We start from the raw sequence: 14,650 nt of genomic DNA, 5'->3' as shown, positions 1-14,650 counted from the left end.
CCATCTCAGCACCAGCATCTTGGGAGAGACTACCAGCTTCACCATACTGTATATTCTGTCAAATACTCCAGCGTGATTGAAAGCCACGGAGCCAGCCATTGCTGAAAGAAGGCATCTCCCTTCCTGGATAGATAGTTTGCCAATATTGCCTTGCTTTCTCCCGTATAACCTCCTGAGATATTGATATATGCTCCTCTGCACGTTGAGTCCACTCAAAGATAGCCTTCTCTAATTCTGGCCAGTTCTCGGTACGTCGTCGCTTCTCTTGGTGGCGGTTGGTGGCTTCATCAAAGGAGGCGGAATCGGATGAAATGATTCGGGATACAGAGGATGGGTTGATTGACTGATTATAGGTGGTTTCAAACCAGATTTTCAGTGCGATATTTGATAGATGTGGCTTGAGTTGATGCTGGGCTCGGAGGGCAGCCTTTTGGCTGTTTAAAATAGGTTGACGGGTTTGCTTTGGCATTGCAGAAGGGAGGGACGAAGTCAAAATAGCCTATTTTGGTTACTCCTATATTAGCAATTTTGTATTGGAGGAGGGGAGAATTTAAGCAACTTGCTAGTAATGGAGTATTAAGCAATTTTATATGGAGTTGTAATTTGGACAGCGTGGCCAGTTGCTTATAATGGAGTATTGCTTATATCGGAGTTGCTTATAACGGGGTTTTACAGTAATCGGCTTTTTACTCCTTCCTTTTTTGGATTGAATGTAGTGACTCATACTAGGGCCACACAAACAGTCATTTCGAGTCATCCTATTATTATTTTATGCAGTACATATATCATGACAAACATCGCTATGCATAAACACATCAACATCAACATCAACATAAACATTAAAAGAACACCACAATCTCTCCTCGCTCGTTCCGCTTCAATCGCAACGCCCGCCACAGCTCCTTCTCTTCCTCCTGACGCTGCTCGCGATCAGCTCGTTGGCCCTCCTCGTCGTTGTGGAAGCGCTTCAGGATCTTGTTAATAGAGAAGCCGCGCGAGCTCTCAGGACCCTTGGTCACCAGCGACAGGAAGTGAGCCGCCATGTCACGTTGCTGGTCAGTAGGGATATTGGCTTGCGGGTAGAGCATCATTTCTCCGGCGTCTGGGCCACTAACCTGCCGGGAGGGACGGTCGCCTTCCACTGTTTGGGCGCTGGTCTTACGCTTGCTCTTGGGTTCGGGCGCAACCACCTGGCTGTCGGAGGCATTGCGCACCTTGGGTGTCTTCTTGGACTTGCGCACATCGATGTCTGGGATTTGTCCATCATCAGATGAGCTGCGGCGACGGTGGCGGGGGAGTGTCTTGGGCTGAGAATCAGCACTGCTGCTGGAGACCACGGAGCCGCCGAACATGGATGAGACGAAACGTTCCGCGCGGGTCTTCTTGGGCTCCTTGGGCTCCTTCTCTTTCTTAGACCGCTTGATCGGGGACGTGGGTTCTTCGTAGCGCCGACGGGCCTGCTCTTCACCCTCCACCGACGTAGATCTCAACATCCGGTCCAGTCCACCAGTCAGCCCTGAGTGTTTGATCATGGGCGTACCGGGGTTGTTCCGGACACTAGATGGGGCTTCCATCATGGGAGTGTCGACGAGAGGCGCCGCATCGTCCATGTCGATATCATCAGTGCGCCGCTTGCGCTTCTTCTCGCTGTTGACCGTGCCGTTTTCCTTGCGGCTGCGGTCCTTCTTTTTCTTGGGGACTGGTGTCACGAACTCCAACGAGGGGTTGGCGTTCGGGTATTGTGATTGTGGAAGCGGGTCTGCGCCGTAGGAGTATCCATTCTGTTCGTAACTCTTATCATTGCCAGGAGTGTCCAATTGGGGAGTAGTCTTGCCCGTCTCGAAAATCGGAGGGGCATGATCCACCATCCGCATCTGTCCCTTGGGCTCAGCCAAAGAGACCTTGGACGCGTTATTCGGGGTCTTAGGTTGAAGGAAGTCGAATACGTTGACCGGTTTGCCGCCATCAGCCTTGTCGGTGCTGCCCTCGTTCGCAGCGGTAGGCTTCTGCTGGTGGGCTGGTGGTGCGCGCCCGTTGGCACTAGGGGAATCGACGTCGGTCACGTCCTCGATATACGGCGCACGGTGTTGCATGCCGTTCGGCTTCTGGTTCTGCTTCGGTTCATTCTTGCCCTTTCGCCCGTTCTTCGTAGGTTTCTCTTTATAGAGCGCGCCCTCGTACTTTTGCGCCTCGGTCATACACGACTATAGAAGTTCAAGTCAGCCTCTGTCGGAGAACAAATCATTATCCATTGCGCAAGCTCATCTCTGTCGATACGGTTCAGCCAAGCGGAATCGATCCAGTTGACCAGGTTTTTGTCAGTCGCATCGGACGAAGCCATGGTCTAGACAATCGACATGCGACGAGAGCATCACCAAGCGCGTAACCAACAACAGAAGACGAGGCGACACAAACAGATGAATCGCATAAGCACTAAGCAAGGAAGGGGTCTTGCCATACCGTATGCGATCTGTACTCGGCACCCTGGAAATGCACCATGCAATCAATGCAGGTAAACGACGCACCCCGGCATTGATTCCGATGAGGATCAAGCTTCTTCTTGGTGAGAATATCGCCGCAATTCTAGGCAGAAATCGAGGTCAACGTTATTCCTACTGGGTGACCGTCTCAACTCAAAGGCCCATAACCAACTCACCTCGCATGAAAACGAAACCATCTTGACCCCGCTATAGACTCCACGTATCTAGCGATCGTTGAGCTGTCAGGAAAATCCCCGAATCTAGTCTAGAATCGCGGATATTCGAGCTTTCAAGGTTCAGACCGGGTCCCGCGACGTAGAAAAAGTCCGATGAAGGTGATGGACAAGCCCCTTCGCCGTGACCAAAATAAACACAGATGCAGTGAGATCGGGCTGAGTAGGAGAGAATCTAATGGAATCGAGCTGCGCAATTCGCGAAACACAAGGCGCAAGAGATCCCTTCAAGATCAGACTGTCTGATATCTGAACTTTTTCTCTGTTTTTCTCGATTTGTTTCTTTCCTTCTCTTTTGCGCCGGCGCGAAAATCCAGAGCGACCGCGCTAGTCCTGATCGGGGTATCACGCTAGTCCGAATATAGTAACCAAATTAATGCCTTTAATGCTTGAATAACTAGGAAGAAACTATACTATTATATCAACGACAAGTCAACGGGCAACAGGAACTTCAAATACCCCTCTCTCCCCATCCTCTCACGGCAGATTCTCAGTCAGAACGGCCCCCGGGATAATCTCACTCTCATCCTCATGCAGGAGACCGCATAATCCCGTTGGTCAAACCCTCAGCCTGGTCTATTTTTGCAACCATTACGGAATACGCTCATGATCCTCCCCTAACCAGCGGCTCGTGATTGGGGCTTGTGCAGCGCAAGTGTCAGGAGACTGCTGTTTAGAGGTGGACGAACGAACCAGTTCGCAATGTTGGTGTCGCGCGCGTGGAGGGGCTGTGCGATCTGGTGGATGAGATGAAACGAGAGGATACTGTGCATATGCAACCAGCAGGTTTTGGTTGTTGTTGTTGTTGCTTCGCTTGTACTTCGCTTGCCGCGGGAGTCATGCATATCTTGGACTTCACTACTTGTACAAGTACTTGTTGACAATGCTGTTGGTGAATCGGAAGCATGGCCTAGAAGCGAGACGCTGAATGCTATATCCCCTTCTCTGCCATCTAAAAAAGTAAGCACGATTGATATTGTTTTTGCAGAACCCTGGAATGGGCATATGGCAGTCTACATCACTCAATATGACGTCCGCCGATTGACGATGATGTTTTGGAGATTGCAGAGTAGAAACAATTCTGTGTGACGTCCCATAGAGATACTCGTGCAGACTACACATACAAACATTGCGTTGCTTGGTGTGGCGAATGTGCCAAATGAAGTGGTTTCAAGATGCATCTTCGGTCATGCGGCCGATGACCGGCTGCAGCATATCGGGTCTCGCGAGGCCTCTTATTTGCTGAGTGTTTACTTCGTCTACGGTCATTCCTTTTCCTGGGCTCATATCAGGTTGGGTAGAGAGACTGAAAAGTTGAATATGCATGTATATAATTCCAATTAAATCACAATAAACGCATATGTACAAAATTGGCTCTAAACCCATCAATAAAAAGATCGGGTTTGAAAATCGGGTATCTACAAAGAAAAAGACAAACAGTGAAAGAACCGCTATACAATGAACTTAGTCAATCAACCCCGCGTAGTCCTGCATTGACTGTCAGTATACAACCGCGAACTCTCAGACCGCAGACGAAGCAAGGGACTCACTCCTCTTTCGATATTTCGACAGGCGGCATGCCACCCTTGTCATCATGGCCGGTCTGCTGATGCGCACTCTCGCCTTGGCCTTTCTCTGCTCCGGTCTCGCTGTGTTTCTCTCCACTCGCACCCGCTGCCTCCTCGTCGTCCTCGGCGCAACCGCAATCGTAGAAGTCGCCGATCTTATTACAGTCAAACAATGGCTTCTCGAGCATCGCATTGACCTCATTGTGAATAAAGCAACCCCATCCCGCGGCGGCATTCCGTGACGACACCTGTGGCGGATACTTTTGAAGGTGTTGCTGGAAGTGCGAGGCGCATTCGCCGCTGAACCCGAGTCAGCATTAGGCCTGGATCGCAAAGGGGAATGGGGGTATGTACCATGGGTAAAGTCGTGCGAACAAATATATAAACGAATGCAATGTCTCCCGCTGTTCTTGCGTAGGGTGTTCAGGATACCGCGCCAACATCGTATGGAAGTACTTCCACGTCGCCCGACCTAATTCTGCCCTAGTTTGCCATACCGTCAGTTATAGAACGAGGGAAGGAAGCAAAGCGTGTCTCACTTCACAGTCTCATTGCCCAATCGCGACATCACCACCTCCCCTTTCAGCAAGTCATCCTTGACCAAACCCGACGCCGGCGCGGACTTATCGATATGTCCAGGGGCTCGAATCGCGGGACTCGGAGGTCCTTGGGGTTGGATAAAGAGGACGAAGACGATAAATAGCGCGATCGCGGCGCTGATAAGGACTCGTCGTGTAATCTGCCGGCTCGCCATGGTATTCGGAATCAAAGGGAGGATCGGGGGTTGCCAAGGTCAATTGCGGAGGCCACCAGACGAACTGATCAAGAAGCGTCTGGGACCGTTATTAGAAGAAAAAGAGCGTAGAGTAATTGCTAGGCTCCCTGGCTCCACGACTGAGGAATCCGGAAGCGGATTAAAGAGCGACAATTGTTGCTTTCTATGGGCGTGAATAAAGCGTTGCACTGCTGTCCCTTCGCCATCGCCAAAGACGCCTTGTGTTATGCAAGATGTTATGCAGAGGCTTAGTAACTATGCATTTATGCACTCCCTCATTTTCTCCGCAGACAAGCCCTCATGGACCTCCTCCCGACAGACACTCCCAGCCTGAACAATGCCATCCCTTCGAATCCGGCCGTTCCAATCGTTTTTGCGCGGGACAACCCCACTGGCGCGATTCCCGCAAAGACGATGGGCTCAAGTCCACGATGTCCGCTATCTCGCCACGCACCATGATCCCAGCCAAGTGTTGGATAAGTACCGAGAGAAGTTGGACCAGAAGGCCAAGCAGTGAGTATTCTTCACGTTATCTTGTCTGTCAGCACAATTGTACTAATCGGAATTTAGGGAGGGCCATGAAAACGTCGATTCGCTGAAAGACGCCTACAAGGACAAGATCGAAGACCTCCGGCGCAAAGCTTCCACAGTAGCAACCCCAGAGCCCGACACCCCGTCTGCCTCTCCCACCACCTCGCCCTCGCCGTCTGCAGTCCCTCCTCCTCCTCGCCCGCAACAGCCCGCTTCCGAGTCCAAGAAATCCGAGTCCAGCGGCATCAAGCCCCTCGACTCCTTCATCGACGTTGAGAAGTTCCTCGGTCTCCCACCCAAGGAAATTGAAGGTATCTGGCGACTCCGTCATGTCTCGAACCCCGGCTCCATCTGCGCAGTTATCCCGGTTGAAGCATACCAGCGCATCTCCGCCGCAGCCCGCCAGAACCCGCAGTTCATCCTTCCGCTGCCCCGCAACAATGTCGAACAAGAAGAGCCAGTCAAGAATGAGAAGGGAGAGGAAACCGGCGAGACTCAGACCACCACCAAGGCTGGCGCAGACATCCACTTCCTCCAATGGGGCTTCCACCCGCCTGCTTCGCCGCCGGCGGAGACCGCGACACCTACTCAGCTTGCGAACGCCCACACATCGACTATCATCTTCACCTCGCTTGCGGCGTACAAGCTGCACGGCGCCTACGCCCAGCCTCACACTACTATCACCAACTATCTCGACCTTGCGGAGTCGAAGGGCCTGGTACTCATGCTTGGTCAAGTGATGCCGGATGCGGGTGTGTCGACTTCTGAGGCGAGCTGGCTGGTTAGCTGTGTGCAGCGGTTCTACGACTTCGGGGGCCAGGCTAATGAACGGAAGGGCGAGTTGGTGCGTAGCTTTAACCGAGGTGATACTGAGGTTTTCAAGGTTGACCATCTGATGGAGGAGACGGAGAAGCTATAGATTATTTAGGTAGATTGTATATTGACTACCCTGTACAATAGATAGATTGGACTGGTCATGATTTTATCTGATGAATGAATGAATGCTCACTCCTCACTCTTGCAATAGTCACAATTGATATATTGTCAATTTCCGATAATACCAGGAAGTATCCATCAGACAAACATAACGTACACAAAGTGGGGATTTGAGCAAACATCCAACCTTTCCAATACCATAGTCCAAGCATGGCTCCCTGGCCTGCATCATGCGAAATCATTGCTTCCTTTAGGTCTGAATCCTGAAAGAATTTTTCGCTTGGTATAGTACAAGTTCCCTTTCACGTCCTTCATTATTTGCCGTGACCATCGGAGAAACGAGGGGTGGACTAAGGGGGGAGATTCACAGGCTGACTTGTCGTTCCGACGAGAGGTGTTCCATGGCGGAATTGTAGTAGCATTCGAACATGTTTTTGATGGCCCGCTGGAGGAGGTCAAGGTCTTCCAGGAACTCATTTGTAAATGGCCTGCAGATGTTGTTGAAGAGGTTGGTGTGTTTAACGTCGAAAACCTCTAATGTCATATTTGTCAGTTGTCAGTTGCGAAATCACATTGCCAATCTAAAGTCGAGTTTGAATTGGAATGGCTCGGAAGAACTGTTGTCGCTTTCAGGATCACTTTTCGGTTTTTCTTCGAGTCTGCTGAGAGCCTGGGCTTTAATGCGTTATCAGCCCATGCTGGCTCGTTTGTGTTTTCCTTTCACCGCGCCACGCTCATAAAGTTGCAGTATTTGGTTCACAAGCATCATGATCTGTATTGCTTGTCAGCTCTCTTGGATGGCAAAAGATGTTGCCAATGCATTAGCTGGTTCAATACTCACTGGCCAGACTGATCGCTGTGTCTAGAAGTGTATACGATCCGGAGAAATCCCCATCTCAGCTGTGTGATCTCGTTTTCATCCACGTTTGGTTCCGACTTTGCATTCCACACTGGCATATACCGTCAGTGTCACTCTCAATCACTAAATTATTCTGCTAATACGCTATCAAATCAAGCGTGGCGTGTGAGAATGACGGCGTCTTGATTAAAGGCCAACACTCATCTTCAAAAATACGAGGTAGTGCCAGTTGCTCCCGATATACCTGGTGGACTGGACAAGCCTCGCGCCACTTCTTTTTGCACGTAGCCCTTAAAATTATCGTAATCATAGCTTCATCGTTCCGAAAAAGACGTCTCTCGATAAAATCGTTGATTTGTCGTGACATGCAGACCGGCATATGAGAGAGCTGCCATAACCAATGATGTAGCGATAGCAGACTCTCGTCGGGACTGGGAGACGTTTCTTATCTTTTGGTCCGACCCTCCATTACCATAAGCACAATGTTCAAACCTTCTTGAAGCATTACTAAGACACCTGTATTCGGGATCGGTTTGTTCTGTTGACGAGCGCGTCGTTTCAGCCTTCATGATATACCCGGCGCTGCGCTGGTGGGGATATCTTCATTGAATGTTGTTCCAGAAGTCTCGCGTCTCTATCTCCTTTGATTTCTCATCAGTTTCTGGTACCGTATGATAGACCTTAACGCAGGTATGGTGTGGTCGTATAAATGCTATAGAGGAACTTATTTCCTCAACAAGTGCCTTATGCACGCGACTTCCGGGGTGATTTGGGGTGCACCGAGGATAAACATGCATTGACAAAATATCAATTAAATTTGTCGCAGGGAACAGATATTGGGGTGACATTATTGACGTTCTCTGTGACGAAAGGCAATGGCATAAGGCTTGCAAGCACTTACAGGAAAGAGGATTTCAGCCTACATGCATTAAGAGAAGCAGATTAGTAGGAAGATGTTATACAGTCCTCTTTCCCTTTTCACGACTAGTTATTCTCCGTATCATCATTGCCAGACTCGTGGCTGTCGTGTGTTCTTTTTTTGGGCTTTAGTTCTTCACTTTGCATCCTTCGCTCTCAGCTCGGTGGTATGCTTCTGCTATGTCATCGTGCGGATATGTGCATTACATGCACACCCAGAAAGCACCAGTACCAGCACTTCAGAGCGGTAGCCTTGAAATGCAGGTGCTCGTTCCAGTATCCGGTCACAGTTAGCACATCACGACATTCTGCAATATGGAAAGCATATGCATACCCCGTTCCACTCCATATCGTCCCATGATTGTTGCAATACGTAGCGCAGCGTTCCCTTCTAATCTCCAGGAAGATTTCTATGGTCACGAACGGTGGTGTAGTCTTGATCATCCCCGCCGCTCTCGTCATCATGGCAGATAGGAACGGAGACCCCATCATATCATCGGCCTCTCTGACACCTTTCCCGTTCGCTTTCGGACAGGACTTCGTATAGTGTAGAGACGTAGCTTCGGGGCGTTGGTGATGAGGTGCATGATGCTTTCCACGAGTATTGTGAAATATTTCATGGACCACTATCATATCGATTTACCAAACGACTGTTGTAGTTTATTGCTCGAATTCGGCGCAGTTTGTTGGTTTCACTACCCCCAGTCCTTTTTGCTATATCGGGTCTGACTTTCTCAATGTAGTCATATGCGTTTTGAGTAATGGTTTCTTTCCAGTCTCTTGTGTCGTCTTTATTGCTCCAACGGATACCGGTTGGCCCAGAGACTCTTTCTATCCGAAGAACCAGACAGTACCGTTGTTGGTGGCGAAGCTCGTTTTATTTGTATCTGCCTTAGCTAGGTCAAAGGCTCTAGCGTCCAAATTTTGTTCATTCGTTCTTTTTCCTCGTCGGTGAGTAACCCCAAGAAGGTTGAGGCAGCTACATGCCGACCACCAGACGGGCGTGTATCTCATCTTTCTGTGTCGGCTTGCCACTTCCCTAGGATTGTGTGGTATTCCTGGGTCTAAGCCGATTTTATCATCATCCGGCTTATTTTCGTTATGCCGATTATTATTCGCAGGATATTTGAAGATGCTCAAAGTACCGAAGGAGTTGTGGCGCTTCCGTGCTGATATGATCTCAGGCTTTCGCCTCAGCAACCAAAAGGTTTTTTTCTCAAGCCAGCATTGTGGGTGCGACTTCCAGCATTGTAGCGGCCGCACAGGTCGGTAAGATGTGGGATTGTTGTATCCCTAAGTCTGGCTCTAATATAATGACCCGTACTGCATTACCGTGCCGTTGCAGATATGCCCTTATAGATGGCGCTTTTGTCAGAGATTGCTCTTAGCAATTGGATGACAATCTGTACGCGCTCATAAGTTGTTGACAAGAGCACAAGTTATTCACACTGCCAGATGATCTTTGCAGGTTGCCATTTTGAATGATAACCACGCGTGCGAGGTAATAACCAAGGGACTTGGGTCCACTTTCCCCGTATAAAACACATCAGAACCAGCTTGAATAGACTTTGCATCCCTTCAAGTATTTCAAGTATATTTATATAACTTATCTTGGTTAGCAACTAGTAGCCTACCTATGGGAGACTACTCACCTGTCTCCAGTCCACGTTAAGGAGACCAATGTCTGGAGTATACTAACTTCCGCGCGTCACTCTCAATCCGTGTCCTCGCTTGAGGACAGCAGCGGCAATCCATGCTATAGATGGGCATCAGAGTTTTCTTGCAGTACAGGTATTGCCCGAGAAAAAAGGGATGGGCTGTATTCTGGCCACCATTGGCTATTATGCTAGACCGTTTAGTTGTAAGAAAAAAAAACCCCCCCACGTGAGGTTCGGGTCCTGCATATATAGGACCAGCTAGGCCAGATATTTATATCTCTTATTAGCATATTTTCTAGGAACGACACAAGTCCAGGAAGTGTTCGCGATCGAATTCGGCAACCACGAGTAAGAATCGATGACGATGACGATGACGCCTCCGTAAAGCACCCACGCTGTGCTCAGTGATATAATCTCTTCGGAACTCACGTTGTGGCTTGCATTTTGTCTCGTTGCCTGAAATTGTATACCGTCCTGCAGAATATACGAGGGGTGTCTAGTACACCGCATTGGGAGTAATTCAAAGAACACTCTTTCTCGTAATTAGTGCATATCCCTACTTCTGCTGTTTAGTCCTTTCGATCCTCCTTGTGTCTCTTGCTTCGACGTAGAGTACTTCATTCTCGGTCCCCTTCTCAGTTCCCTCCTCGATTCCTTCTGACGCCACCGCGGCAATAGGGTTCAGACCAGTGCACTTGAAAGAGAACCCAGCCCTGTTCTATACTTTTCCCACGTTCCACGCTTGAGCCCACGCCAAAACGGCACTATTCTAGGGCGTTAAGTCCATTATTAATTCAACGGTTCTCGGTTACGCGTCGAATCATAAGGTCGTCCTAATGAAGGTCCGCCGCAGAAGTCGCGAAGACCTTTGTCAACTATACCGATCAGGCTGGCATAAAATTCTGTAATTAGGCGCTCAAACACATCTTGTAAAGATCGCGGCGATGATTTGATCGGCCCTCTTCTGGATTCCGCGCTCGTCGCCGTCCTAGATTTCTGAGGCCCATATGGCAAGAGCAATTGGTCTTTGCCGAACCTAATAATATACAAGTATAACCTTGCTGCTTTTCAGACGTTAACCTGCCAGGGTAGCTGAGAGCTTTTCAAAGACCCTCCAAGGATTCTCTTGTGAGATTGTATGAGATTTTGCTTGAAATTGCGGAACGCCCGGGAAAGGACGCTGAATCTTCAAGCTCACGTACACAACGTTTCGTCATCATATCCACGCCTGACAGCTCTGATCCCACAACCAGAACGGTGATTTTGCACACTTATATAACTGTCAAATCGTTAACTTGAGCAATTTCCTTTTGACACTCAACGAAGCTTTGGTAGCGCTCTCTGTTGGTATGCTGAAGAATCAAAGAACAGTAAGTATTAAAAGCCTCGGAATAGGCACCGAGGTATACTTACTTAGGAAGGCAGCCCACATGTGCTGTGTGATGTATAACAAAGTATCTGCCACATGACAGTAGCTCTATTAATTGAACAGAACAGAAAATCCATCGTGTTGAAGCATGAAGGCGCGTGATCGAATTCAAAAGTCAAGAGACCCAGTCCAACTTCTATAACTAGTGTTGGCCATCCATTCTTTAGTAGCTCTGCAACTTCTCAGGCTGTAGAAAAATAGGCTGGTCAGGATAGAAGGCAGCTGGTGGAGAATAACAGGCTGTAGCAGACGTGAAGTGGTAATGCATCGGGACCATTGTACAGATTTTGTTGATGTTATGGCTCTGAATATTTGCAAATAATAGCTCTGATTATAGCGATATTTATGTCAGTAATAAGCGTCATATCATTGAATCATAGCGACACTTACCACGCGAGGAAAGACGGACCTTGGGGGCTCTTAGGAATATCGTGGAACGTGGAAACGTCTCCCTCGACGCATCGCGTCATCCATGTAGTGCACTAAACTACCCAGTCACGGCAAGTTATTTTTGGCAAATCTCATTTTCCACGTTTGGACTGGTGCCCCTCGAACCAGGCTCATGCTGGTATAAAAATCGCCTTCACCATAGCTTATCCAGTACGTACAATGACCACGATTATATGCAGTTGGTGCTGGATTGATTGGCATGACAGCTTCTAGTAATTGTTAGGAACTGGACTCTCACATTTTTACCTTGCACTTCTTCTGACAACGACCAGAGCTGGCAATTGATATGAGTAGTCGCGGGAAACTCGGGATCTCTTGGAGTCCTTGAGGGTATGGTATTAGAATCCGGAGGATTTTGGGTACTAACAATGGCTGTGGATGACTGACTACTTAGGGCATGCTCTTCCATAAGTATCTGGAGGCCCTCATGCACCGGCGTGGCGGACTCGACAAATGCATATCCGGTGTTTGTCACGAAAGATACCGAGAATGATTGCATACAAGCTGAAATCAGACAACTCCACGTCTTTTAACAATGCATGCCAAGGTGGACAACTAATCTGTCATAAGAACAGCGAGGTGAGGCGCCAGTGCACTCTTCCATTCCCGTAGCAGATCTGCTGCAAATATTTTCACACTCTGTCTCATCTCTGTGTAGTTCCTGATGTCCCAGATCCCACAGAGCTGGCACTCTAGACAAGGCGCACTGGTTCCGGTGATCTCAGGAGAACGGATGTCCAGACTCGGTAGTTTCCTTCCATGTCGTAGTTCATCTAGTCTGTAGCTGTAAGAAGCGCATTTCTGGAACATTTATATTCTGAATGGCAAAGTTTTCTCCACGCACAAGCGGGACCGACCGCTCTAATGGTCATCATCGATATAGAGTCAGTAGACAATGCTCTTCATAGCTCTTCTCAGGTAGAAAACCAAACGAAGATGTCCTATCTTGTCACTCGGTGCAGCTAGGACCTTAGGGGCGGTATTGTATTCCCCCAAAATAAACTCTGTTCGCGTTGTCGCGTTCCTCAGCACTACCTAGGGCACTTCCTCATGGTCCCAGCAGTATTTATTGTCTCTGATCACCAACGGCTTGGCTTTTTGCCATTGAGTCTGAGCTCATTTTCTGCTGTCCAGTCTGAATTTGAGGTAGGCTTGATACTGATTCCCCAGCTAACAAGAACGAAGATGTTATCTGAGTGCGCGCGGTGCTCGCGTTTGATCGACAATTTATTTCGGGCCTCATGATTGCTCGCAGTGAATTAGGACTAGGATATCCATCCTGTTGGACGTGACTTGCGAAGCTGCGTCCTTCCTATTCACTGATGAAGAATAAGGACTCTATAGACAAGATATATCTTATCATATCTCACATTTAGTTTGCATGTGGTATCATCTCAACTGACTGAAGTGTCTAACAATCAAGATTGAACACGGACCCGTGATAACCAGCCATGTCACTCGAAGAGGGTCGAAGAATCAAAGAGTTCCTGTTGGTTGGTATTGTATCCCTCCTTCATATTTCTTTGAAGATCTAGCAGAGTGCATCGAAGGACAGTCAAGGGACAGTGTATGCTCATGACCAAGGAAGTCAACGACGGTCCAGCCCCTGACGTACCCTTTGACTGTACTGACCGCCGTCGCTGTCTATTCCAATCCAAGTCATCCAAAATTGCTTAATCTCAAGCCCTCCATGTATCCACAAGACTCAAATGCAGTGCTGGTTGGGCTGTGGCTCAGACCAGCCTGTTTCAAGAATGACAGTGGGATGTTTTAAGCCCATGCAAGCATCTGACTCTTTGCAAGCATCTGCTTGCAGTCCCTGAAAATTTTAGGCACCTGTTATCTGACGTGCCAGATCAGTACGTATCACTTCTTGGAGGGGAGGCTGAAACTACCACTCACTAGGGGAGGCCAAAATCCAAGTCCAATACTAGATGTAATCGGAACTCTTGCTGTGGCAAAACCACTTGGTCACACTGTCTTAGCCCATTAATTATCTATCCGTGCTGACCGTCGTCGAGTGCCCTGTGGGAGCATGTGACTGTCCCAAATATCTTCATGTGTGGCTTTCGCCGCATGTGAGAAAAGGATCAATCCCTCAATTGCCAATAGGCAGTGCGCAGTGAGTTCTTTGTCTTGATATTTCCCATAATCCTCACCCCACTCTGTGGATTGAGCACATATCTGCTCCCGACCATAAGCTGGATTAGGTCTTGAGATTTGTGGTGTTGGTGCTGTTTGACGCATTTTGAACCTCTATCGAAGTAATGAGTGAGGATGTTCAACCAACGGATTTCTCGACGCATGACAAACTACTTAACAGCGGACACGATGGGGACATGAGCCAGATTCCAAAAGGATGGCTTAGCTGAGTAGATGTTATACGAAAGTCAGTTCTAAATACCTCGCGAAGGAGACATGCCAAAAACCTGAGCTGGATGAGGAATTTTCTTCAAAGCGTGCCAGTCCTCGGGTGGGCTGGCGGCGAAGAGATCAAACGAATCGATCTCGTAAATCGGCAGGAACAGACGCTTAAAAGCAAAAACGTTGATCGAAATGGGGCAGGATATTCAGCATGTCGGGGAGCTCTGTAGTATAGCATTCTCTGCATTGCCAGATTGGAGTGCATGGGATACAAGAAGTTCTTGCTTGAGCGCAAGCGACCCAATAAGACGTGTGGCTCTCTATGAACGATGATGTTGGTGCACTGATATTTCAATAGCAAGGCAGGTCTGTTCATTTCAACTCACTAGTTGCTTGGCCTCACTTTCCGTCTTGGTGACGGTACCAGTACGCTTTTTCCCGTCTACAAT

The 14,650-nt window shown here is 48.6% G+C and overlaps 5 protein-coding genes across 5 annotated transcripts; 1 reads left to right on the top strand and 4 right to left on the bottom strand.

Annotated features, from left to right (window-relative positions):
• Nucleotides 1-839: 839 nt before the first annotated feature.
• ASPGLDRAFT_68918 (LYAR-type C2HC zinc finger protein) lies at nucleotides 840-2,677 on the bottom strand (the record flags this gene model as incomplete). The annotated part of the gene is made up of 3 exons (XM_022549309.1): nucleotides 840-2,204; nucleotides 2,461-2,583; nucleotides 2,657-2,677. 3 exons carry the CDS (start codon nucleotides 2,675-2,677, stop codon nucleotides 840-842), a joined length of 1,509 nt encoding a protein of 502 aa, XP_022397919.1.
• Nucleotides 2,678-4,034: 1,357 nt separating this feature from the next.
• Nucleotides 4,035-5,219, bottom strand: ASPGLDRAFT_50751 (flavin-linked sulfhydryl oxidase ERV2). Its single transcript, XM_022547376.1, has 4 exons — nucleotides 4,821-5,219; nucleotides 4,636-4,764; nucleotides 4,264-4,581; nucleotides 4,035-4,201 (listed from the first exon to the last, which is right to left on the bottom strand). Exons 1-4 carry the CDS (start codon nucleotides 5,033-5,035, stop codon nucleotides 4,186-4,188), a joined length of 678 nt encoding a protein of 225 aa, XP_022397918.1. The 5' UTR covers nucleotides 5,036-5,219; the 3' UTR covers nucleotides 4,035-4,185.
• Nucleotides 5,220-5,382: 163 nt separating this feature from the next.
• On the top strand, nucleotides 5,383-6,649 carry ASPGLDRAFT_177693 (ATP11 family protein). Its single transcript, XM_022542908.1, has 2 exons — nucleotides 5,383-5,569; nucleotides 5,627-6,649. The coding sequence occupies exons 1-2, from the start codon at nucleotides 5,394-5,396 to the stop codon at nucleotides 6,504-6,506; spliced, it is 1,056 nt and encodes a 351-aa protein (XP_022397917.1). The 5' UTR covers nucleotides 5,383-5,393; the 3' UTR covers nucleotides 6,507-6,649.
• Nucleotides 6,483-6,858, bottom strand: ASPGLDRAFT_786638 (uncharacterized protein). The gene has a single exon (XM_022549976.1). The coding sequence runs from the start codon at nucleotides 6,763-6,765 to the stop codon at nucleotides 6,562-6,564; it is 204 nt and encodes a 67-aa protein (XP_022397916.1). The 5' UTR covers nucleotides 6,766-6,858; the 3' UTR covers nucleotides 6,483-6,561.
• Nucleotides 6,859-10,946: 4,088 nt separating this feature from the next.
• Nucleotides 10,947-12,336, bottom strand: ASPGLDRAFT_28454 (uncharacterized protein; the record flags this gene model as incomplete). Its single annotated transcript, XM_022543759.1, has 6 exons — nucleotides 10,947-10,994; nucleotides 11,161-11,228; nucleotides 11,372-11,416; nucleotides 11,797-11,869; nucleotides 11,996-12,022; nucleotides 12,076-12,336. The coding sequence occupies 6 exons, from the start codon at nucleotides 12,334-12,336 to the stop codon at nucleotides 10,947-10,949; spliced, it is 522 nt and encodes a 173-aa protein (XP_022397915.1).
• Between the last annotated feature and the right edge of the window lie 2,314 nt (nucleotides 12,337-14,650).

This window comes from Aspergillus glaucus (assembly GCF_001890805.1).
Source record: "Aspergillus glaucus CBS 516.65 unplaced genomic scaffold ASPGLscaffold_20, whole genome shotgun sequence".
Classification (NCBI taxonomy): domain Eukaryota; kingdom Fungi; phylum Ascomycota; class Eurotiomycetes; order Eurotiales; family Aspergillaceae; genus Aspergillus; species Aspergillus glaucus.
Note: the sequence above shows the minus strand (reverse complement) of the source record. Positions and strands in the feature narration are given on the sequence as shown.

What these genes read in the sequence shown, in the direction of transcription:
- ASPGLDRAFT_50751 (XM_022547376.1), bottom strand. Translation starts at nt 5,035, where the DNA reads ATGGCGAGCCGGCAGATTACACGACGAGTCCTTATCAGCGCCGCGATC. An exon ending in TTGGGCAATGAGACTGTGAA is followed by an intron (nt 4,765 to 4,820) that starts GTGAGACACGCT and finishes ATGGCAAACTAG; the next exon opens with GGCAGAATTAGGTCGGGCGA. An exon ending in TTCGCACGACTTTACCCATG is followed by an intron (nt 4,582 to 4,635) that starts GTACATACCCCC and finishes ACTCGGGTTCAG; the next exon opens with CGGCGAATGCGCCTCGCACT.
- ASPGLDRAFT_177693 (XM_022542908.1), top strand. Translation starts at nt 5,394, where the DNA reads ATGCCATCCCTTCGAATCCGGCCGTTCCAATCGTTTTTGCGCGGGACA. An exon ending in TTGGACCAGAAGGCCAAGCA is followed by an intron (nt 5,570 to 5,626) that starts GTGAGTATTCTT and finishes ATCGGAATTTAG; the next exon opens with GGAGGGCCATGAAAACGTCG.
- ASPGLDRAFT_786638 (XM_022549976.1), bottom strand. Translation starts at nt 6,765, where the DNA reads ATGATTTCGCATGATGCAGGCCAGGGAGCCATGCTTGGACTATGGTAT.